The following is a 24,054-nucleotide window of genomic DNA, read 5'->3' on the forward strand; positions in this document are numbered from 1 at the left end:
GTGTTACGACAGCGAAAGGAACTTTTGACCACTGGAGGTACTCTAGTTTACTTATTTTATGTTTACTATTAGATATCAGTTTAATTTTTTGTCAGAAGAAATCCAAAACCATGTTCTGAAATAGTGTCTTGTTTCTCCACTAGGCAGTGCCACAAGTTCCTCCAAAAAATCGTAACACAACACACACACAAATGTCATACTAACTAATGTAAATCCTCCCGATGATGGAGGCTTAAACCTTTGAAACACGCCGTGGAAATAAATAAAACGGTGACTGGTAACAGTAAACTTGTTGTTTCATTTAATAACATTGATTGTTAGAAAGTAACATGACACAACATAATAATTTAAGAGATTTTTACCTTCATTCTCTGTCTTGCTTATGGGCCTGTCAACAGTTCAATGCCTCAACCTTTACTCCTTCCATTAGTTATGAGGCACATTCAGAAAGTAAATGTACTAGATTTTTATACTTTTTGGAAAAAGTGTACTTGAAAAAATTATAGGATATTTTTGGTGTGTTTGCTGACTATTTTTCCACATAATTGCCATACATTTCAATGCATATGGTAAACAAAGACACAAAATTCCTTTATGTCCTCCTTGAGCTCCCCCCCCCCCCCCCCCAAGCTCCTTCCCTCACTTCAAAACCTCATTCCCCCCCTCTAGTTTTGAATGCCACATTATTGTCATACATTGATGGTCTCCTCCTTAGGCAGAAATTCGACCAAAATGATGCGTTTTTGATCCCAAAACACCGAGGCTATAATTTTTTTCTAAAAATTATGGTCTTTGAATTCTTTGGCATATGAGGAGTTGATGTGACACAACTGTGGTGAGTGTCTTTTTGTCTCAGGTGTGTAATTAGCCATCCACATTCCATCTCCAGGCACAGTAGAAGTCTGAAAATCCTCACGTCCAATTCAAATTGCTCAAGAAACTTGGAGCCCTACTGACAAGATTTTTCTTGTGCTGTTTTGTCAGCTTTTCTGTGACCCATATTGTGTTCAGTTTCCAGTATCCCAGTGTTTCTGTGAGTATCTCATATAAAAGAGAGTTCTGGAAATAACACCTTCACCATAAACAGTTTTGATTTGCGAAAACATTTCGGTAGGTGGTATTCCTTCCATGAGTAGGAAGCGGATCACAGCACATGGTTCACACTTGGTGGTATTTCTGACTGACATACTTGATCAACTGGACACCCCAACACGAGTTTACATAGTGCTGTTTTCCTGCGATGCTCACTCTGGTCAGGGCATCTTCCTATACTACTCAGAGTTGCTAACGCTCAAGAAAACACAGACCATTATGGACACAGTAAACTTACTTTCTAAACTTGCCTCAAGTATTCCACAAAGGACTTTCCATTTTTAAAATGTAGATTATGATGAACAAACAGCCTTCAGGATAAAGCATTCCATTAGGTGTAGATGGAAAGCTACAGTCAATGTTGTTGTTGTTGTTGTTGTTGTTGTTGTTGTTGTGGTCTTCAGTCCAAAGACTGGTTTGATGCAGCTCTCCATGCTACCATAACCGGTGCAAGCTTCTTCATCTCAAAGTACCTATTGCAACCTACGTCCTTCTGAATCTGCGTAGTGTATTTATCTTTTGGTCTCCCTCTACGATTTTCACCCTCCACACTGCCCTCCAATACTAAATTGGTGATCCTTTGATGCCTCAGAACATGCCCTGCCAACCAATCCCTTCTTCTAGTCTAGTTTTGCCACAAACACCTCTTCTCCCCAATTCTGTTCTGTACGCCCTCATTAGTTACGTGATCTATCCATCTAATCTTCAGCATTCTTCTGTAGCACCACATTTCGAAAGCCTCTATTCTCTCCTTGTCTAAACTTTTTATCATCCATGTTTCACTTCCATACATGGCTGCACTCCATACAAATACTTTCAGAAAAGACTTCCTGACACTTAAATCTATACTTGATGTTAACAAATTTCTCTTCTTAAAAAATGTTTTCCTTGCTATTGCCAGTTTCTCTGCTTTGACAATCATCAGTTATTTTGCTCCCCAAGTAGCAAAACTCATCTACTGCCGTAAGTGTCTCATTTCCTAATCTAATTCCCTCAGCATCATCTGATTTAATTCAACTACATTCCATTATCCTCATTTTGCTTTTGTTGATGTTCATCTTATATCCTCCTTTCAAGACACTGTCCATTCCGTTCAAATGCTCTTCCAGGTCCTTTCCTGTCTCTGACAGAATTGCAATGTCATCAGCAAACCTTTAAGTTCAAATTTCTTCTCCATGGATTTTAACTCCTACTCCAAATTTTTCTTTTGTTTCCTTTACAGCTTGATCAATATTATAGATTGAATAATATCGGGGATACGCTACAACCCTGTCTGACACACTTCCCAAACACTGCTTCCCTTTCTGCCCCTTGACTCTTATAACTGCTGTCTGGTTTCTGTACAAATTGTAAATAGCCTTCGCTCTCTTTATTTTATCCCTGCCACCTTCAGAATTTTAAGAAAGTATTCTAGTCAACATTGTCAAAAGCTTTCTCCAAGTCTACAAATGCTAGAAACGTAGGTTTGCCTTTCCTTAATCTACCTTCTAAGATAAGTTGTAGGGCGAGAATTGCCTCACGAGTTCCAGTATTTCTACGGAATCCAAACTGATCCTCCGCAAGGTTGGCTTCTATCAGTTTTTCCATTCGTCTGTAAAGTATTTGTGATAGTATTTTGCAGCCATGACTTATTAAACTGATAGTTCTGTAATTTTTGCACCTGCCAACACCTGCTTTCTTTGGGATTGGAATTATAATATTCTTTTTGATGTCTGAGGGTACTTCACCTGTCTCATACATCTTGCTCTCCAGATGGTAGAGTTTTGTCAATGATAGATTGTGAAAATGAGTGGAAGATTCAACAGAATTATATAAATTTTATCCTTTCTGTTTGCTGCATATAACCCTTTACTTTACTGTCAATTTCCCTTTTCAAACAGTTGAAAGTTGGGTTGGAATAACAATAATATGAAATAGGAGAGATTGATACATACGCTATTGAGACGTAAATAGGCACTTTGAAAGAAGTCTGTTAGATCTTACTGGCAACCTATCCAGGCTTCGCATTGGTAGCACTAAGTATTTACTGGTGGCTGACTTGTCTGGTGCAAAAGTAATTTTGTTTGCAGGCCACTGCCTAGAGTTATGATTAAAATTCTGAAACCAAGATTAGGCTATAGAATATCAACGCTTTCATATAATTTGAATTATTCAAGCAGCACACTCCAGGAAAGCTGCCAGGAGACATGATTGTTGTTGTTCCATGTTTAATTGGCTTTATGAGTGACATTTCGTGACAATGACAGGATTTGTGAACTATTGTGCCACCCAGCCTACCATACTGTGGCACCAGTTTGGTGTGAACTATTCCCACTTGTAGCCACACGATTGCCGTGCCAGTATAGCACCATCCATCAAACTGAAACTGTGTTTGGAGGGAGCTACTGTAGCATACAGGATACCCTACTGCAACACCTTTCTGGAGTGAGCTACATTAGCTTCGTGACCATTTCCCAAATTTCCCTTTACACCCCATGAACATAATCTCTGTACCAAAAAGGCTATTCTTATTAGTTTAGTATCTGAAATGTCCTGCATTACAGGTTGTCTAGGTACTGGGTGGTAGCCTGCACCAGGCTCCTGGTAGTGGTATTTCACATCAGAGAGGCACTGCAATCGGTCAGCCTTACTGCTGTCTCCTGTGCCCACAAACCTTTCTTGTGAATCAGTCTGTCCATTAGTGAAAATTGAACCATAACCCATCCCTAGAGTAGTTCCTTAGATCATTTCAGACATACAGGTAGAAAAGGGGTGTGACATGAGGGGTGGGGGGAGCATGGTGACAGTTTTGATTTATATATATAGCTTGAATTTTGTGTGTATGTTTGTGTTTATTTGTGTGTCTATCGACCTGCCAGCGCTTTCGTTTGGTAAGTCATATCATCTTTCTTCTAAAGCTATAGAATGAACACAAGTGCACGGGCATGCGCCGACACACACACACACACACACACACACACACACACACACACACACGTACATGTGTACTTGTGCACGTGACCACTGTAATCTCTAAGTGCTAACACCCATCTACAGTGAGCAACAATCTCAACTGGGGTGGGTATTGAGGGGTTAGAGAAGAGTGTAGTGTGGAGAAGGAGATGGATGGTAGGGTAGGGGTGAAGGGGAAGATGAGATAGTGCCACCTGTGAGAGTGTTCAGGGATGTGGTGTAGCTGTATGGTGGGATGGTAGGATGGCTGTGCAGGGTGCAAGGGGGGGGGGGGGGGATAAGGAGATAACCAGAGAAGGGGAAAGGACTACGTAAGCCGTGCGCACCGTGTTGTGTTGTATGCTCAGCAACTGGGTGGTCCAGCTGTGTCTTGGCCACAACTTCTCAGAGGCCATTCATGTGGACAGACAGCTTGTTAGTGGTCTTGCCTCACAGAAGGCTGCACAGTGTTGCAGATTATTTGGTAGACCATAAAGGTGGTCCTGCATTTGGTGAGATAGGAGATGCCTTTGTCAGGACTGGAGTAGGTGATAATGGAAGGCTGTATGGAACAGGTCTTGCATATAGGTCTATTGGAGGGGTCTGTGCCATGGGGCAAGTTGTTGTAAGTAGATGTGAAATAGGAGTAGGGATAGGAGAAGATTGTGGAGGTTGGGTAGGTGGCGTACTACTGGAGTGGGTGTGGTGGGAGGATATTTCTCATTTCAGAGGACGAGAAATCGTCAGAACCCTGACAGGGAATGTGATTCAGTTGCTCCAGTCCCGGGTTTTCTGAACGTTAGAATTAGTGTTATATTTTTTGTCTATGTCTTTTTAAGAATTTGAGATCTGTACTAGATTTCATGTTGATGTGGTCACAGCAGTTGTCTGTTGCTTGTAATACTAATACAATGCTGTGGAATAGTTGATGATATACTTGTTTCTAGTCATAGTTTTACAGTTCAAGATCATTTTTCTAATATTTCATTGTCATCTGTTTGTTATTAGATGAGTGGTAAAGTGGTCAAAGATATCCCACTTGAAATCTTTGGGCCGTGGCAAGTTGAAGACTATGTCCCACCAACTGCGGTTGATGGCAAGGTTCCAAGGAATGCATATGGCAATGTGGAACTGTTCAAACCAAGTATGCTGCCTGGAGGCACTGTCCACATGCAAAGTAAGTAAATTAAACACACCCAGAAATTGCCAGGAAATATTTAGTGCCTAACACTAATAGTAATTCAGACAAATTTTAGCCGACATAATAATTCATGCGGGGCATTATACTGGAGTTATATCCTGTTTATACTAAAGCAATGTACACACAACAGGGTTGCCGAATAATGCTAGGAATATGTTGTGGTGCTCTCTCTCTCTCTCTCTCTCTCTCTCTCTCTCTCTCTCTCTCTCTCCCCCCCCCCACCCCTCCCCCTCCCTCCCTCCCTCCCTCCCTCCCTCCCTCCCTCCGCCCCCTCTCATTTCTCACACAACATAATCATATTGTTTTCTCTGTTGAGCAACTGACAGTACTGGGGATTGCTCAATCTACAAGTACAGATTCTGCATCTGACTCGATGCTGAAAAAATTATGTAGACAAAATGCTATTTATTGCTCATATCAACCTTAATGCACACTACAGTGACATAAACATAAACCACTATAAAACGTATGTGACAAGCAGAATGACAGATAGACGATGGGCAGAGAGAGGGGCGAGGAACAGATGGATGGGGTGTGGGGGGGATTCACAGAGAGGGACGGTAGGTATCAATGAAGTCACACAACAGTTGGTAATTTAACTTTGAAACTGCTGGTTTATTGGCATTTCTGGAAAAGAACGCACTTCACTCTCATTCGATCAGCAAATTCCTTGTAACAGTTTGTATGTGTAATGGGACTTATTATGTTGCAAATCGTCCTAATGAATGAATTGATTTGCAGTACAGTGTTGCTAAGCAAAGTGATCAACAAGGTGATATGTGTCCTAATTAAAACAGAACCTCAATATTTTGAATAAATTTTCGGTTCTTTTTATCAAAAATCAGTATTTGTCTTGAAAAGTGATTTCAAACTTCTTGCATTGCAATTATTATATGCGATTTAATGGAAAGCTCAATCACGCGCTTGTGTTTCGAATTGAGCACGCAGGTTTCAATTTTCCCTGGTGGGCTAAATGACTTTTTGTAATAACGTGATGTGTCTATCTCGCGTAGAGTCTAAATAAAACTGGATTTGTGTCTATTCGGCTCAAAATCACAAAATGAAATTCACCGCACAGATCAGCAAACTGTAAACGCGCACTTTTAGCACTCTAAGTGGTGACTCGACTAAGAGTAAAAGCTGCACATAAATTCACACTTTTTACATGCTTACAAAAATCAAAACACCTTTATATTAAACAGATAAATTGTGGCATGCAATTACTAACGAAACATTTTCTATTCTAAATAAACTTCAAGAACTTGTTTTTCATAATCAGTAAAATTTTATCCCATGAAAGAAATTATTAGTCTGCTAAAATGGATTCAGATTACTGTCAACTCATGTCTGGATGATGTCACAAATTCAAAGTTGCTTGGAATGAATGAAATACCTTTACTGGAAAATACTATCAGTTGAGTAATTTACAGACTTTTATGACAAATTTGGTACCTGCTGCGTTGCTACAGTATGTTCCACATCTCTTCTTCAGCCTCTGAATTGATTTCAACTATACTTGGTACACATATCACTTACTGTCCGGAAAGAAATACAGTGGAGTAAGAACCACTTGCTTCCTATTGCGGTGGGGTCGCAGTTGAAATTGGAGTGACGTAGGAGTTGAACAGAGTGGTAGTGCAATTGAGGAGATAGATGAAGGTGAAGATGGAGAAACAGAGAGGAGGGGATTGACAGGAAAAGGGAGAGCGGGGGATAGACAAGGAGAAGGGGAGGAATGAATGGACAAGGAAAATAGAGAGTAGAAGGTGGGTGGAAGATAGATAGGGGTAGTGGGAAGGTGAAAAATGGGGGTTGTGTAATGAAGCTGATGGAAGAGGAGGGAGAAAAACAGAAGGGGAGGTAGATAAAAGGAAAGACCACTTATATGTGTGCGATATATGTGGCACAAGAGTACACTGGCAAAGTCACAGGTAAAAAGCTAGTGTAAAAATAAAGATACCATTGCTGTGGCAGTGTAAAATAAGTCTTAACTTATTACTTCAAGGATTGGTATAGAGGGAATGAAAATATTCCTTTTAAAATCGACCAACCCAATGAATATAAATAATGCACCTTAATATTTGAATGTTCTACACGGTGTTTTTGTCTGAGAACAGAGAAACAACAAACCTACAGCAGTTATTACGGGTCAGTGTGACATTAAATAAATTGTGAATGTGTTGCTTCCATTGTGTTAATCCCCATGAAGTACTAGGAGCCATTTAATTCCAATTGCTAGATGGTACTGTGCAAGAAATGAGAACTCCATGAACAACTTATAATAATTTTGATGCCTGGTATAGCTGGTAGTACCATCTGATTCAGTGGCGGGGAAGGTCAATCAAATTAAGTGAACCACGGATGAAAGGCAACAGGCAGATTCCATAATTCTAGATTTCCAGAGAGTGTTTGACACAGTACCCCATTGCAGGCTGTTTTAAGAAGGTATGAGCATATGGAATAGGTTCACAGATATGTGAGTAGCTGGGAGACTTCTTAAATAATAGAACCCAGTATCTTGTCCTCAACGACAAGTGTTCATCAGAGACAAGGGTATTGTCAGGAGTGTTCCAGTGAAGTGTGATTAAACTGGTATTATTCTCTGTATACGGAAATGATTTGGCAGGTAGGGTGGGCAGCAATCTGTGGTTGTTTGCAGTGATTCTAGGGAGATACAAGATGACTTGGATAAAACTTCTAGTTGTGATGGATGGCAGATGGCTCTAAATGTAGAAAAATGAGTGTCAATGTGGATAAATTGGAAAAACAAACCTGTAATGTGTGAATACAACACTAGTAGTGTCCTGCTTGGCACAGTCACATTGTTTGACTCTAGAATGGTCAGGCAGAAAATAGTTCCAAGAACGGTTGGGCTGGGTGTGTGGGACCCAATAAATAAAACACTTAAAACAAGTGACAGACAGTATATTTACATCAAATGATGAATTTTTATTTTGTTCAGGCAGTACTAAGTGCTATAGTGACATTATATTTTGACTAAAGTTCAGTCTTGATCACGTCATGTATGTTTTAATGATACAGGTAACCGGTTTCGGTTCTTTCTACAAAACCATCATCAGACCCATGGCTCCCTTAGGATGGTAGGCGGAGCTCTCCTCGCTGCTACGCAGTCAACTGTAAACTGTAGAACTGTAGAAAGAACCGAAACCGGTTACCTGTATCATTAAAACATACATGACGTGATCAAGACTGAACTTTAGTCAAAATATAACAATTAATTGATCACTGCTTTCCAAAAATGTTTACCAAAATTGTATAGTGACATTATTTTAATTTTTTGAATTGTACAATAATTGTCAAAACAAATCCTGAAAAACTTCCTTCTGTGTAGTACTAAATATAAGTAACTGGAAATACATTCAGTTCAAGGAGTCTGATAGTTGGTCCAATGTTTCTTGTTAATCTTGGATTGTACTCTATGCTTCAAACAACACCTTCTTAACTTAGCTCAGAAGTTGAGGACTCGAAACAACGTCCTCAATAAGCTATGCGGAACTGCCTAGGGATCTCCAGCAACCACCATGACATCTTCAGCTCTGGGCTTGGTGTACTCAAGTGCTGAGTATTGTGCACCTGTTTGGACATAAAAGGCTTGTTGATACCCTGCTGAATACGACAATGCGCATAATATCTGGCACAGTCAGATCCAGCTGATTGGCTTCCACTGTTAACCGGTATGATGCCTCCCGATCTACGTAGATGTACTGCTCTTATGAGAAAATACCACAAGATCTCCAGGAATTCTAATCTACCTGTGCATAGCGACCTGCCTCTTTTAAATCGTAAGAGACTGAAATCACGCTATCCAACTCTGTGCGATGCTGCTGACATGGTTGCTAAGGATTTCAAACCTCTTGAAGAATGGAAAGGTCGGTGGGAAGCAGTGACAGATGTGCATCTGCATAACATCTTCTCGGGTGCTAAACTTCCAAGTGGATTCGACCTACCACGCAAGACCTGGACTACTCTCAACAGAATCCGTACCGGCCATGGCCAGTGCAGGGATGCTCTCACTAAGTGGAAGAAGCTGCCTGATCCAGCCTGTGACTGTGGGGCTACATACTAGACTGTTCACCACATTGTCAGTGAATGAAGGATTCGAGCCTATTACGGCGTCAAAGAGGACTTCCTGCTAGCAACTCCAGATGCAGTGCGCTGGATTGAAGGACTGGATATTCAGTTGTAAAGACAAACTTAAGTTTCTTGTGTGTCAATATGTACATATGTATATATAATTTAATTTCATGATATGTCTGTATTAGCCATAAACTAAATAATAATACTGGAAATACAAGTAAATTTGATTGAAATACTATGTAAATGAGAATAAGAACTAAGAATAAAAAATGTTGAATTTTCATTATATAAATAGAAATTGTGAATATAATGAACAGTTTTTGAGATACTGTCCTCTAAAACATCATTTTTCAAAACAGTCGCCACAGACCATTTCAGTGTGCACCAAGCATAACCACACCTTGCAGACTTTGCGAAAATATTTAGTTTTGCTGTTCTAGCATTTGTAGCATCTTCCCCTTTTCCCTGGTTGTGGAATTTCAACTACTGTTTGTTCTTGGTTGTCGGAGAGGTTAGAGGCAAGCTTGCAAGTTTCACGTAGGTGGTTTGGTTGGGTTGCACGCATTGTCAAGTATGGTGTTCTGAGGTATTGTCTTCCAACTAAAACATTTGTTTGCCTTGAATACAATGTAACCACTGAGAGATGCAGTGTTCAACAACTGAAAGGAGAGGCCACTGTATTGCCCCTCTAGCAACAGTTTACTCACCACACATAGCATCAACGTCTTCTACTCAGCCCTTTGTTTTGTTGTAGTATGTTGTTAGGTATGTGTCCTTCATCCCCCCCCACTGCTGCTGTCACTTTGTTTCATCATCATGATGCATTGAGGAAATAAGCAGTATGGATTTGTTTCATTTTGGTACATATGAAAGTAATGTGACGTCTTCCTGAAATCCAAACTTACTTGAGTACCCTTTTTAGAATTTTTGGGTAAAAACTCAACTGAAATTTCAGCTTCTTTTAAACATACCAACAACAGTAATATTCTTTTCTTGTAGTACTTTTTTGACGGTTGGGTAAGAAGTAAACCAGTTGTCAGATTTCTTGCAGGCCTTTTTGTTGTTGGTGGTGTTTTGTGTCTAAAAGATGCAAAACAACAGCGTCTGCCTTATTACTGACCTTGTACGATCCTTGTGGTTGTGCACCTGCATAGACTTCTAAATATTTTACATATTACATTTTAGAACAAGCAAGGATGAAAACTTTGATCCCCTGCTTGGCAGATTTATTTGGGATACACATGCTGAACCTGCACCTGCCTCTGTATGGAGTGAGTATTTCATCCAAAGCAGTATTTCCTGACAGAGCAAAATATGCATTGCCGTTTGAGATAAACTTATCAAGAATTGATTTTATGGCAGCAAGAGTATTATGTGCTTTTCTTTCTTCCCATGTATGAATGTTGTTACAACTGATACAATGATACAAAATTCTGAACCTTTTCAGAGACATAATTGCTTGTAAAAATTTCTATTCTGGTACCATCTGTATTCCAAAAGTCTTCAATATTCTTTTTATCACCATGCAATGTTCCAGCTAAGTAAAGCAAGCCAAAATATGCCCTCAGTTGATCAAAAATTGTAGGTCTAGCCATATTTGGGTCACTGGTATATTTGCTTTGAACTGAATCAGTATAGGTATTGGTTCATTCAAGATCTAAATCAATCAGTGGATTGCTAAAAAATAACTGCCGTTATTCTAACAGCGGATGTACACTATGTGATCAAAAGTATCCGGACACCACCAAAAACATATGTTTTTCATATTAAGTGCATTGTACTGCCACCTACTGCCAGGTACTCCATATCAGCGACCCCAGTAGTCATTAGACATTGTGAGAGAGCAGAGTGGGGCGCTCCGTGGAACTCGCAGACTTTGAACACGGTCAGGTGATTGGGTGTCACTTGTGTCATGCGTCTGTACGTGAGATTTCCACACTCCCAAACATTCGTTGGTCCACTGTTTCCAATGTGATAGTGAAGTAGAAACTTGCAGGGCACGTACAGCACAAAAGTGTACAGTCCAACATCGTCTGTTGACTGACAGAGACTGCCGACAGTTGAAGAGGGCTGTAATGTGTAATAGGCAGACTTCACACAGGAATTCCAAACTGCATCAGGATCCACTGCAAGTACTGTGACAGTTATGCAGGAGGTGAGAAAACTTGGATTTCATGGTCAAGCAGCTGCTCAAAAGCCATACATCACGCCAGTAAATGCCAAACGCCGCCTCGCTTGGTGTAAGGAGCGTAAACATTGGACAATTGTACAGTGGAAAAAGGTTGTGTGGAGTGAACAATCACGGCACACAGTGTAGTGATCCGATGGCTAAGTGTGGGTATGGCGAATGCCCGGTGAACGTTATATGCCAGCGTGTGTAGTGCCAACAGTAAAATTCAGAGGTGGTGGTGGTATGGTGTGGATGTGTTTTTCATGGAGGGGACTTACACTCCTTGTTGTTTTGCGTGGCACTATCACAGCACAGGCCTACATTGATGTTTTGAGCAACTTCTTGCTTCCCACTGTTGAAGAGCAATTCGGGGATGGCAGTTACAGCTTTCAACACAGTTCAGCACCTGTTCATAATGTACGGCCTGTGGCGGATTGGTTACACGATATCAACATCCCTGTAATGGACTGGCCTGCACAGAGTCCTGACCTGAATCCTATAGAACACCTTTGGATGTTTTGGAACGCCAACCTTGTACCAAGCCTCACCGACCGACATCAGCGCTTTGTGAAGAATGGGCTGCCATTCCCCAAGAAACCTTCCAGCACCCGATTGAACGTATGCCTGCGAGAGTGGAAGCTGTCATCGAGGCTGAGGGTGGGCCAACACCATATTGAATTCCAGCATTACCGATGGAGGGCGCCACAAACTTGTAAGTAATTTTCAGCCAGGTGTTCGGATACTTTTTGATCACATAGTGTGCACCTGTGACAGCTCATATACTTCCAGGCCAATGCACAATAACTATTTTGTGATGTCTTATTCGAATGCTTTGTTGGAAACAAGTTTTTCTCCATTTAGTTGCTCCTTTCGTTCCTTTATAAAAGTGCTTGGGTGATGTACACGAGTCGATCACAGGAATTGTACTAGAGTCAACAACACTAGGGGCATCGGTACGGGCAGAAGGCTGAACATCTTTATCTTCACCACCACATATTTCAGTATTATTGTCATGATCACTGTTTATTTTGAAGTCAGAATCATCTGCTTCACTCTCATCTTATGAAATTCTGTAAATTTCACTCTATAAATGACTTTCTCTTGCCATTTTAATTGAAAATGATTGACAATGATAAATCAGTTTTAGGAAATAACAAATAGTGTGCGAAGTAACTCAGTGATAGGCCCACACCAAAATAAAAGTGGGGTTGCACTGGCAGAAAACAGTAATGTAGACAGTCAGGCTGGGTCTGTCAGCTGCGTGTGCTGTTTAGAAGCTGCCAAACAGTGTCTAAACAAAGCAAAAGTCATTCATGACGTGAACACTGTCTCGCAGATATTTCAGGAAGCTAGCAGGGCGCTACAGTCAGATCAGCAACTATAACTATATAAACTGAGTGAAACAAAAACTAACAGGTCTCACAGACCAAGCCCGACTGTTATAGGGTTGAATATCTGTAAGTAATGTTGCAAGGCAATGTGAAATGGAAAAAGAATGTGAGGATTGTGGTAGGAAGGTTTATTGGATGAATCCTAGGAAAGTGTAGTTCGTCTGTAAAGGAGACCGCGTACAGGATGCTAGTGTGATCTATTCTCAAGTAGTGCTCAAGTGTTTGGGATCTGTACCAGGTCGGATTAAAGGAAGACATCGATGCAATTCAGAGATGGACTTCCAGATTTGTTACTAGTAGCGTCAAACAACACACGAGTGTTACGGACACGCTTCGGGGACTCGAGTGGGAATGCATTCTTTTTTAGTAGCACTATTGGGAAAATTTAGCGAGCTAGTATTTGAAGCTGAGAGCAGAGTGATTCTACTGCCTACAACAAGGATTGCTTGTAAGAGCCACGAAGATATAAGAAATTAGAGCTCATACAGAGTTGTTTTTCTCTCGTAATTGCAAGTGTAATGGGAAAGGAAATGACTTGTAGTGTATGGTGTTCTCTCTGCCATGCACTGTACAGTCCATTGCGGAGTATCTGTGTAGAAGAAGATCAAAAAAGGTGCTGTCATGTGGAACAGACATTGTCTGAATAGACTCTTGAGAGTAAAATATACAAGGTAGAAACACAGTAACTGTGTTTGTTTGCTTGAAAAAAGTAAGTTTGATGAACAGTCGCTCTTACACATTTTGCAAGACACTGCAGTAGAGAGGTATAAAGAGTATTTTAAGTCATAATAAAGAATACAGCCTTCTCATCTTTTCTGAAATCATCAGGAACTTACACAAACATTCCTGACAGATTAACACTGTGTGCTTCTTTGTTCTCTACTTATCCTTTTCTGGTCTCTGTTGTGAAAGTGTTACTATGGACAGCAAAGATCTGCATGTCAGTCACACAGGTCTGATTTTTCACACAAGTTAATTTCATTGAAAACTCCAGTATATAGTGAAGGTTACATACAAAATTCTAATATTTTATACTTAAATTGAGTTCATGTACAGAATGTTACTCTGAAGCTTGTGTGCACATGTGATAAAGTGTAATCTGTTCCACTATGCAAGCAGGTTTTATTTTTTTAATTTGTTTAGTAAATCTAGAGATCTAACAAAATTAACGTCTTAGTTCCAGGTTTGAATCGCGTAGCCAGAAAATTGCAGATAGATTGTGCTCCAGCAGTCATTGGTTTTGATTTCCACTGTGGAGCAAGTCATCCTGTTTATGATGGATTCGTAGTCTGCGAAGAGTACAAAGATGTGCTGGCTGAAGCATGGCAAGCAGTGAGTCCAATATATTAAAATTATTTTCCAGAATATTATTATGGACTTTTTGCAAAGACTGCTATTATCTAGGTGTCAATCTTCAAAAGTATTGTAATTAATTTTGAATATATTTTAAATTTTCATCAGATTGACCAAAATGTATAAAATAGTGCTATTATGTTCTTAATGGTTATTGCAGAGTGATCTCTGCATCTATTACTATGCAAGTCCCATATTTCATCTTTCTTAAAACAGTGATCTCACGTGATGACAGGTCAGTAATAGTTTTGTTGTTTGTCGGATCCTTCTGTGTCATTACGGTGGGGGAAGGGTGGATCTATATATACATCTTCACTCTGTAAGTTGCTGGGCCATGTGTGACACCCTCAAGCCCAAATTTCCCAAATGTTTTCATCATGCCCAGTACTGAACTATTCATTGCCTGCCATAATGTACTGATTACAGTTGATGGTTGGTAATGTGCATGTCACTAGCTTGATTCCTGCCTCCTGAAATTATTTTCAACGTTTATAATTTTTGGAAGGTTCTGGGTCTTAATTATTCGTGGATTATTGAAATTTGCTAAAATATTTTATTTACGTTGAATGTTACGTTATGCCTCTACTGAGGCAGGCAAGTCAGTTTTGTGTGCAATCAGTAAACATACTTCCCGTGTGAAAGCGTGTTGACAACTCTGCTCTCATAATTGGAACTCGATTCCAGATTCTGTGTTAATTTGGTGGTGACTCCAGGTATTTCAAACAACAACATCACTGTGAGTACGATGGGGCTACACAACAGCTATCCCTTAAATGGGCAGGAACCCAAGTACAAACAGTGCATTTCTCATAGGATTGTCAATGTATGATACTAAAATATTAATGTGACAGATGCTTATCATGCATCCATTCAAAGTTGCAGGACAGAATCTGACAAAATGGCTTAACAGATTCAGCAAAAAATTAATACCATGTTTGGCGACACCTGGCAGCAACTCCACACTGCCAAACAGCTATAGACAGTGCCAATGACAGATTAGCCATCAATAAGTAATCTGTGTATGTATGTTTTCGTGCTGTATCACACGGTGAACATGATTATACTAGAAGCCGAAAACGTTTCTAATGAAGGACATGGTGTATGACAGGAGATAAGTATCAAGTGCTTCATTTGAAGGATCTCACCACAACAGAAGTCTTCATCAGTTGGTGGTAGCATACACAGTCATTGCACCAGAAAACATTATGATAAAGAGTTTGACAAGCTTCTGCATGCCATACTGATGGTACTCATGGAAGATCATAAACACCTTACAACGCTAATGTGGGAAAACCATATTTTAATGTCACACAGACAGCCAGAAGTAGCAGCTTTCAGTTTTGAGCCCAGCCAGGAGCTGATAGTATCACTAATTTTAGAAGAGGTTTGTTATTCATTGGCACTGATCTCTTAATAGGCATACCAACACTGAGAAGTGAAGTTAGAATCCCCAGATTTATGTCACAACTATCATGCAACACTAAGTTTGTCAGTTCCGTAACCAGTTCCATTGCCATCCAGAAAAATGGGCATTTGGTGTACTGAGGACAGCTTTGCATTATTTCCTGGACACAGTGTGTGCCACTGTAAAGACGGAAAAATTGTATGTGATGAATATATGCTACAAGATGTCAAACAGGGTCATTTTGTACACAGCAGGAAATTGCAGGTAACTACAGCTGACTTCTGGTAAACATGTCAATGTGTCCCAGTAGATGTCACTCACTATATTGCTCATGTGAGAAACTTCTTTGGAATTGGCTCATACTATAGATGCTTTAAAACGATATCGCTTGTAAAGCTCGTCTCTGCAGGAACTACTGCAAGAAGTCACCTCTTTGTGTTTAGTGAGTGGCCAGAAAGGCCTGTTTGTAGCCTTGAGGAGATGACGTTTACCCCAGTGCTTTCAATTTTGGAAGAGAATGCCAACGTGGAATTACATATTGACACTAGTGGTTGTGGGATTAGTGTGTTTTGCAAATACATATCAAGGAAGGTGTTGAAAAAGCGATTGCTTTCACTTCCAGAATACTCTAAGTACACAAAAGAATAACTCTTTGATTGAAAAATAGTGTGTTGCAGTTGTTTGGGCAATCAGTACATTTCAATTCTATTTATATGGCAGACCAACCACTCTTTGACCGTCAACACTGCAGGCTGACAAGTTTGAAGGGACCATCAGGGTGATTGGCAAGATGGGTACTGAGGCCTTAGGAATATGCCGTCACAGTTGGAGAGATAGTCAGTAAATTATAACTTCAAAAAATAAATTTGTGTAATTGAACGGTTGATTGAAGAAAAGTGCTAACCCAAAATTCAGTAATTCAGTGAAGATTTGTCTTATCACACAATCTGTTCTGTTTTCAAGCGTACAGCATGTTGTTACCAAGTAGTTCTGTGTATACCACTAGAAAGAGCTGCCTGAATTGTAAATTGTTTTGCCCTGTTACATTTATGTCCTTGTCTTTGAATTTCACCCACATATGATGTGTCTTAATTGAAAACGACGCTCTGGAAAGATTAACACTGTCTTCTCCCAATCCCTTCAGACATTTATTGTTTGTCCGCAGTCTGGGTGCACGAGATTCCGATGCCACAGTATTGTATCATGCCATTAATGAAGCCAAATTAGAATGACATAGCTCATTTAGTTGAGTATCAGGTAGTAATTAGTTATCTTCATTTGAAGGGGAACAATGCTGCAACAGAGGAAACACTGCAGCTGTGTCAGATTAATCCAGATGACTTCTTTAGCTGCCTAATCTTTTTTTTTTATTTTTTTTCCCCACAGTAATAACTAAAACTTTATGGCTACCCCTCGTAATATGCAAAACTGGACACACATGCAAGGGTGTAGATTACCCTTCATGGAATCCGTTGTAATATTACAGCACTGGTGGTATCCTGCACGTAACTGCATTAGTGAACTTTGCAGCTGAACAAGCAGAAAATACAGCATTACAGAAGATTGTATAGGTGTTAGAGAAGGAAGATGTTGTCAAAACAAAATTCAGATTAATATATGGAGAGAAAATCATGAACAAATGCCATGGAAATAGTTGCTCATTATCCCTGGTCATTTGTGGCCAGTAATACTGAAGTATTGTCATAACAATCTTTTGTCAAGTCATATGGAATTTGTGAATATCATTGATAGAATTGTTGGCCAGATCTCTACTGATGTACAGAATGACAGTGATAGAAGCATGTGACTCAGAATCCCCAGGATATCTGGTACCAATTCGTCCTGCATTTGCTCCATTTCAGCATTTTGAAGTTAACGGTTGGGAAAAAAATGATAAAAAGCAGCACTCACTATCTCACATCCAAGACGGTGTAACTGCTGAGGTTCCAGAAAGCAACAGTCTCTTTCAGAAGACATAATTTTAATCATTGAGCATCAAGTCGTCATGGAAAAGTAAAATGCATCTGAAAATTTACAGCTTTAGACTTCAATATCTTTAAAACTGTTCTAGATAATAACTGATTTTGAACATGTTACAAGGTAACTCATAAAGTTTTGTTTCCTCATTCATACACATCAATGTGTGCACTCGATAGTGGCACATACAACATCCAGTCCTTATTCAGTTTTCAGGAACTTGGAGGGATGGAGGTTGGTCATGTTGAAATGCATTGTGAATGCATGTCATGAAGTCCTGTAGGTCTGCGACTTTGGTTCAGGACACCTGATCCCGTAGGAAGAAGTCTACTGATGTAAGATCAAGTGACCATGGCAAGCAGTGGGACAGATCTCTTCGTCCTCCACCTACCCATAAACTTTTCAATCCAGAAATTTCCGAGTGTTTAGGGACCAGTGAGATGGTGTCCCATCCTTTTCTGTCCTTTCGGAATATGATGCAGGTATGCTCCAACTGTGCCACAGCAAACTCTTGTGATGTGCCCAGGTAAACATTATTGATGACAGTAGATTCTTGAAAGAGACTGCATCATTGATGCAGTTGTGCACAACTCCGCATCACACATTGCTCTTGGGACTCTCCCTCTCTTTCTGTTTCATATGTAACATGAAAACACTGTGATGCCTGTGTACGGGAAATGGCCAAGAATTCTGCACATGTGTAGAGCTCTCAGATGCATGTGGATCTCATGGCAGATTGCACGCTTCCCCCACTACCAAGCCTCACTGTCTGTGTGGGAAGATGAGGAAACTGCGAATGTACTGCATTTGAGGGCAGTTGCACAAGGAACATTAAATGGCTTCATGCGGCTTGGCTTCATATTATACTATAGTAGAAAATTTGAAAGTCTAAAGCTCTGTGCAGTTTATCCTGATGAACAGTTACCAGTGGATAGCACAAAAGAATACATTAAGCTGGTTTGCAACTGCATTACACCAGTAGTGTTGTGCATGCCACATTGTTCCTTATGGAATGCTTAAAACTTTTAAACTTAGATATACACTGTCCAGTCACAGTAATGTGACAACCGTCTGTTTGATGTCAACAAGCAAAAACCATTAACTGATGGCAGGTGGCAGCACTAGCAGTGGAGGGTATATAAAACGTGTCCGTGGGACATGGAAAACAGTGCAGTCAATGTGGTAATCTGGAAACAGCAATTTATTGGGCGTCGAAAAGGGAATGATCTTTGCCTTTAATGCCAAGGCTGGCAGTATTTCCAAAACTGCTAAGTTTGTAATTTGTTTGTGTATCATCATGGTGAAAATGTACCATGCATGGAAAAATAGTGCTATAAAAGTGACAACGAGGCATTTGTGGTGCACCCAGGTCATAGATGACCTGTGAGTGATAGCTGGAGAGTCGTATACGGGTGAAATGACATGTAAGTGTTTATCAACTGATCAACCAGATGAACCAAGGGGGCTACCAGCAGTGTTTCTTCAGTGACCATTCAGGGAATGTCAATGCGTACGGGTCTCAACAACAGGCGCATGCCTCATGTACCTGTGCTGATTGCTGTTCATCAATGACATAGGCTGGAATTGTGACAGGTGACCATTTCAGATGAATCACATTTTACGCTCAATCACCACGAAACATTTGAAAGCAAACTTTCACGCACATGTTGATTGAAACACTGATATTACTTTTGGAGCCTCATTGTGGAGACATGAGAACTCTTGAGAGGAAAACTTTATAGAACTTTTGGACAGTTTTAATGTAAAAGAATGTGTATTTTAAACCAAAATTACACTGCAGGTCCTTCAGTTCCATCTGCACTGGGGCACTTTCAAGTGAAACAGCAAAGTGTCTCAAAAATAGCTCAAAGACGGATGTGAGATTTTCTGTTCTGAGAAAACATTTTGAAAGCTGTTCCTTTAATTCTTGAAGCACTGCACTGAATTCTTCAAAATTCTCATTTCTTTGATGCCAAAGAGCTAAAGGAAATGGCCAGTGTGTTTTTTCAAAAATTGTCATTTCCAAAGTTTCTTTTTTTTTTGTAATGCTTCCACTTTCCCCATAAAATATTAAGTAAGTTTCTCGTAGTCTTTCAGTATTTTACAGAGGATGTTCAAGGGTGCAGAGAGTCCACTAGAAATGAGATGTCTGCAATCCATTCCCAGTCTGATTATAGTTCCAGAGTTCATTTTTATTCAGTAGTTTGTTTTAAATGGAAAAGTTATTCTTGCCCCCTAGACTTATCCAATGAATATCACTGTAATATATAGTGCTATCATACTCTTCACACAGTTCTATCAAAAATTATTGCAATTTTGGAAAATTTACTATTTTAATATCTATTTCGTCACCTGCTCCATGCCTGCAAATTTAGCACAAAGTGGTTCATTATGTACAAATTAATTAATCCCATACGAATCGTCTGTTGATAATGATTACTTTTTGCTCTTTCGTTGATAGCTTAATCTTCAGATTCGTTGTGCATGGTATCGTAAAGTCATTCTACAGCAAATTTGCAGCATCTGGCTATTATGCAGCTGTATAATAAACATTACAAATTCACATCCCTCTTTTCAGAAAAAAGATAGACCCTGTGTTTCCTCTTAGTTTTTGTAGGTCACTAGGCTGCCCCTTTTTTAATGTATGCCCTGTTGCAACAGCCACAGAACCTTCGAATTTCCTTCATACCAAGAGCAATTAGCCATGGATAAACACTGCTATGGCCGTGAATAGAAGAGAACCTGCTAACCGAAAAATGCCGCACCACATGCCATAAGAAAAACGATCATATCACATCATTAAATGAAACATTGTGGCGTAGCAAGTAGTGCCGAGACAGGCTGAGCCCCAGACTGCATGCATGCCGTACATTGTGCTCGCATGCAGTATTGCCCACCATGGGTGTCCCTGCTATATACAGATGTTGTGATGGGCAGTTTTCCGGATACATGAAAGGATGATTTACTGAAGTAACAAATCTTTTCCAAATATCATTGTGTCCAACTTGACTGGTATACCCACTGCAAACTGTTCATGTTGAGCTGTGTTAGCCGGCTTTGGCTGCTGCACCTTGTTGACATAAAGATGTAACGTCTCGTCGAAGACTTTGTGCACTGTTGATCATGGCATTTCCAACTCTGTCTGCTATACACATTGATTTTGCCAGTCTCCTGACAAATGCCTGCTATATGTTGTCCATATTGACATCTGAAACAGGCGAGTGACCTCCCCATGTTTATGGAGAACACTTCCCGTTGCAATACCATATGCCAAGCCCAGGTAGTTGGTTCCGATGTAGTTCCCTTTGCACTATGTCCAAAAGCATTGAGTTGCATTTTGTAATCAAAGTCTTAAAAATGTAAAGATAATTTATGGACACCGTGTATTGGAGTCAAGACTGTTGTCAGAGGTAATTTCATTCTGCAACATTGTGCATAGAAAGACCACACCTACCAGCCACTGATGAACGGGCTTGTGGAATATTTTAATAAGCCATTGGCAGATGTACTCTGGATGCATACTCACGTCAAACAGAAAGACTGAGACATAATATTGCCTGCTGTATGAACAAAAGTAACCAGTTTTTGAAAATATAGCTCACCAAGAACACGTATATGAAGGTATTTAAGTTTACAAGCTTTCAGAGTCAGTCGTACCAAGTGGTTATAATTAAAGTGCAGCTCTCATAAAGATCCAGTGTGGGCTGTGATTATTGTATGGCAGTGAAACCTTGTTGATGTTCTAATGTTTTAACGCAGAAATGATATACCATGAAAAAAAGGGGGTTTAGATTTTGGCTATCAGGGGCAAGTCTGGTGCTGTGAATGCAAGAAAGATGTACAGAAATGTTTCCCTGTGTAATGGATTGGGAATGGGATGCGGAAAGAAAATGTCAAATGAGAAAAGCATAATATTGATTTTATTATGGACCACTTTTTACGCATTCTGTTAAATATGAGCAATGGAGACATGAAAGAGATGCTGTATCCATAAAAATGACGTGATCAACAGTTGCTCACAACAGTTCTGGTGGAATCTGAGCAACATGCTCTTGTATACTGGCCTTCAAATCAGGTAGACACAGAACATGTCCCTGGTTAAACATGTTCTTTAGATTGCCCAGAGGCAGAGCTAAAAACATGGATTCAGCTCAGGTGATATTGCAGGCCAGACATCTGGAAAAGCTCTGGATAAAATGTTCGTGGAAGGTTCATTAAGCAGTTCTCTCATTGGGCAAGTGACATGAGACGTTGCTCCATCTTGCGTGAAAACTGTGGTTTCCACGTGGTTGTGATCTTCCTAAGCAGGAATCACGTACTGTAAAAGGTCGTCTCGATAACTTGCAGACGTCACAGTACACCTGACAGGCTCTGTATACTCTTCAAAGAAGAACGGGCCGAGAGTAAAGGTGCTTGTGAATCCACACCACACAGCCTCATATGATGAGTGCAGTGTCTTTTTGTGCACAACACACAGTTTAACAATACCCCAAATTTGGTAGTACTGTGTATTCACTGCACCCTATAGTGTAAAAAGTGCCTTGTCATACTGCACAAGCATTAGTACTACCCGGAGCACGTGCCACATGGTTAGTTGCGGCAACAGCAACCTTGCCAGTAATTTCCAGGTGCCATACCAAGCTCACCTCTGTTTTCAAATATCATTACCACCTTTTTTAAAACATTTAATATCATGGGCCTCCCCTCAGAGCCTTCAGTTAGTTATACATTCTCAATGTGGCAGTTTAATTGCAGATATCCTCATAAAACAGTTTCACTAACAGCACACAGTCTCTCTTCTCAGTAGCCATAAAGTCCACTCATGTTACGGCTTGTTAAATGACAGTGTGGATGCATACTGTTACGCAAACAGGGTACAGCACCAGATTTGCACCTGGTGGCCAAAGTTGGAACTAAATTTTTCCATTGTAAATCTGTCCTGCATTAATGCATTAGCATATCTACCAAGTTTCACTCCATACGATAACTACAGCCTACACTGGATCTCCGTGAGTAACTGCACTTTAATTATAAGTACCCGGTACATATGTTTGTAAGTGGGATCTATGACTTTTGACTCCAGTATACTTATGGCAACAGATAAAAAGTGAATTAATTTCTGGGGACTCCTTACTTGCTGACTTTAGTTTTTTTACTGCTATTACCTAGAAATATTTCCTCTAATATTATGAAATGCGAAATATATCTTTTAATAGATGTTCTGAATGTGTGGTAGGATAACTACTGTAATGTTTTCCTTCAACTTCTGTTCTGTTCCCCCTCTTTTTTCTTTATCTCATCCTTTCCTTACCCTGCCTCTGCTTTGTTTTGTTCAGCTGTGTATTTTCTCCCTTTGTAATGTGTTTCGTGATGCCACTGTTCTTAACACGTTTAGAATGAAGGCACTTTCCATGTATCCCAGCTTTCTACAGATTTCAGCATTCTTATTTTAATTACAGCATATTTTTTTACATATTTCCTGTACAGAATTTTGATTCACTTCATTGCTGAAAACATCTGCCCTTTTACATCTGTAATGTTTATAGATAATATTTCTGATTTTTTATTTGTGTATTATAATTATTTTTTGTTGTTTTAAGGAAGAAGAGGAGGCAGATAGGCGCTATGAGGAGAAGAGGTTAAAACGGATCTATGGAAACTGGAGACGATTGATAAAAGGTCTTCTTATAAGAGAACGATTAAAAGCGAGATATGATTTTGGCCCTGTTAAAGAGACAGCTAAAACTAAAACAAAGAAAGCAAAGAGATTCCAAGAGCCCAAAAGAATGAAAACTGTTCAGTCTGATGATTCAGACTGGGAAATGGGACAGTGCGACTAAATTTAATTGATCTTGTAAGGTTAAAATAGTAATTAGTAACATCGTCATGAAACATTTTCAACGAAATGCATTAAAATTTTCTGCTCAATTTGTTGTAAAATTTTAGTAATCATACAATTCATAGAGTGCATCTTTCATGCATTAACCATTGCACTTTCTTCCACGAGCTTGTGAATATTCTGGTCAAAGTACTGCAAAGATTTTTTTACAAATTATATAATTTCATTGCTGTACTTCAACTATTTGCTAGTACCTGTTGTCACATTTTATACCTGTATTCGTATATTTTTAAATCTTACAGTATTTTTTAATAGCTTACGTTGAGCTTCCCTGTAATAGTACTAAGATATAATTTTTTTCTTCTAAGATTTTTTTTTTTTATGTATATGTGAAAGCATGTTCACACCAACTTTGTGTTGTTTCTTCCAAGAAGACTTTTTCTAATTCACTATTCACTATTTGTGAACTATGTACATATTTCTTTGTTTGTGAAATGCTGCTGGCAGCTGTAATTTTGTTAAGATATTGTATGATATCAAAATTTTAAAATACATTAACACCCTTTTTTTTTAAAAAAAGAAATCTGTATAGTGTGG

General features: G+C 39.6%; 1 protein-coding gene across 1 annotated transcript in view; it reads left to right on the top strand.

Annotated features, from left to right (window-relative positions):
- The window catches only part of LOC124805280 (DNA repair protein complementing XP-C cells), a 67,743-nt gene extending 43,966 nt beyond the window's left edge, over nucleotides 1–23,777 (top strand). Inside the window, exons 4-6 of the mRNA XM_047265792.1 lie at nucleotides 5,032–5,200; nucleotides 14,061–14,215; nucleotides 23,219–23,777. Coding sequence (XP_047121748.1) covers nucleotides 5,032–5,200; nucleotides 14,061–14,215; nucleotides 23,219–23,458 — 564 coding nt within the window. The 3' untranslated portion in view covers nucleotides 23,459–23,777. The remainder of the gene's footprint in view (nucleotides 1–5,031; nucleotides 5,201–14,060; nucleotides 14,216–23,218) is intronic.
- Nucleotides 23,778–24,054: the final 277 nt, after the last annotated feature.

Source organism: Schistocerca piceifrons, chromosome 7, assembly GCF_021461385.2.
Source record: "Schistocerca piceifrons isolate TAMUIC-IGC-003096 chromosome 7, iqSchPice1.1, whole genome shotgun sequence".
NCBI lineage: Eukaryota > Metazoa > Arthropoda > Insecta > Orthoptera > Acrididae > Schistocerca > Schistocerca piceifrons.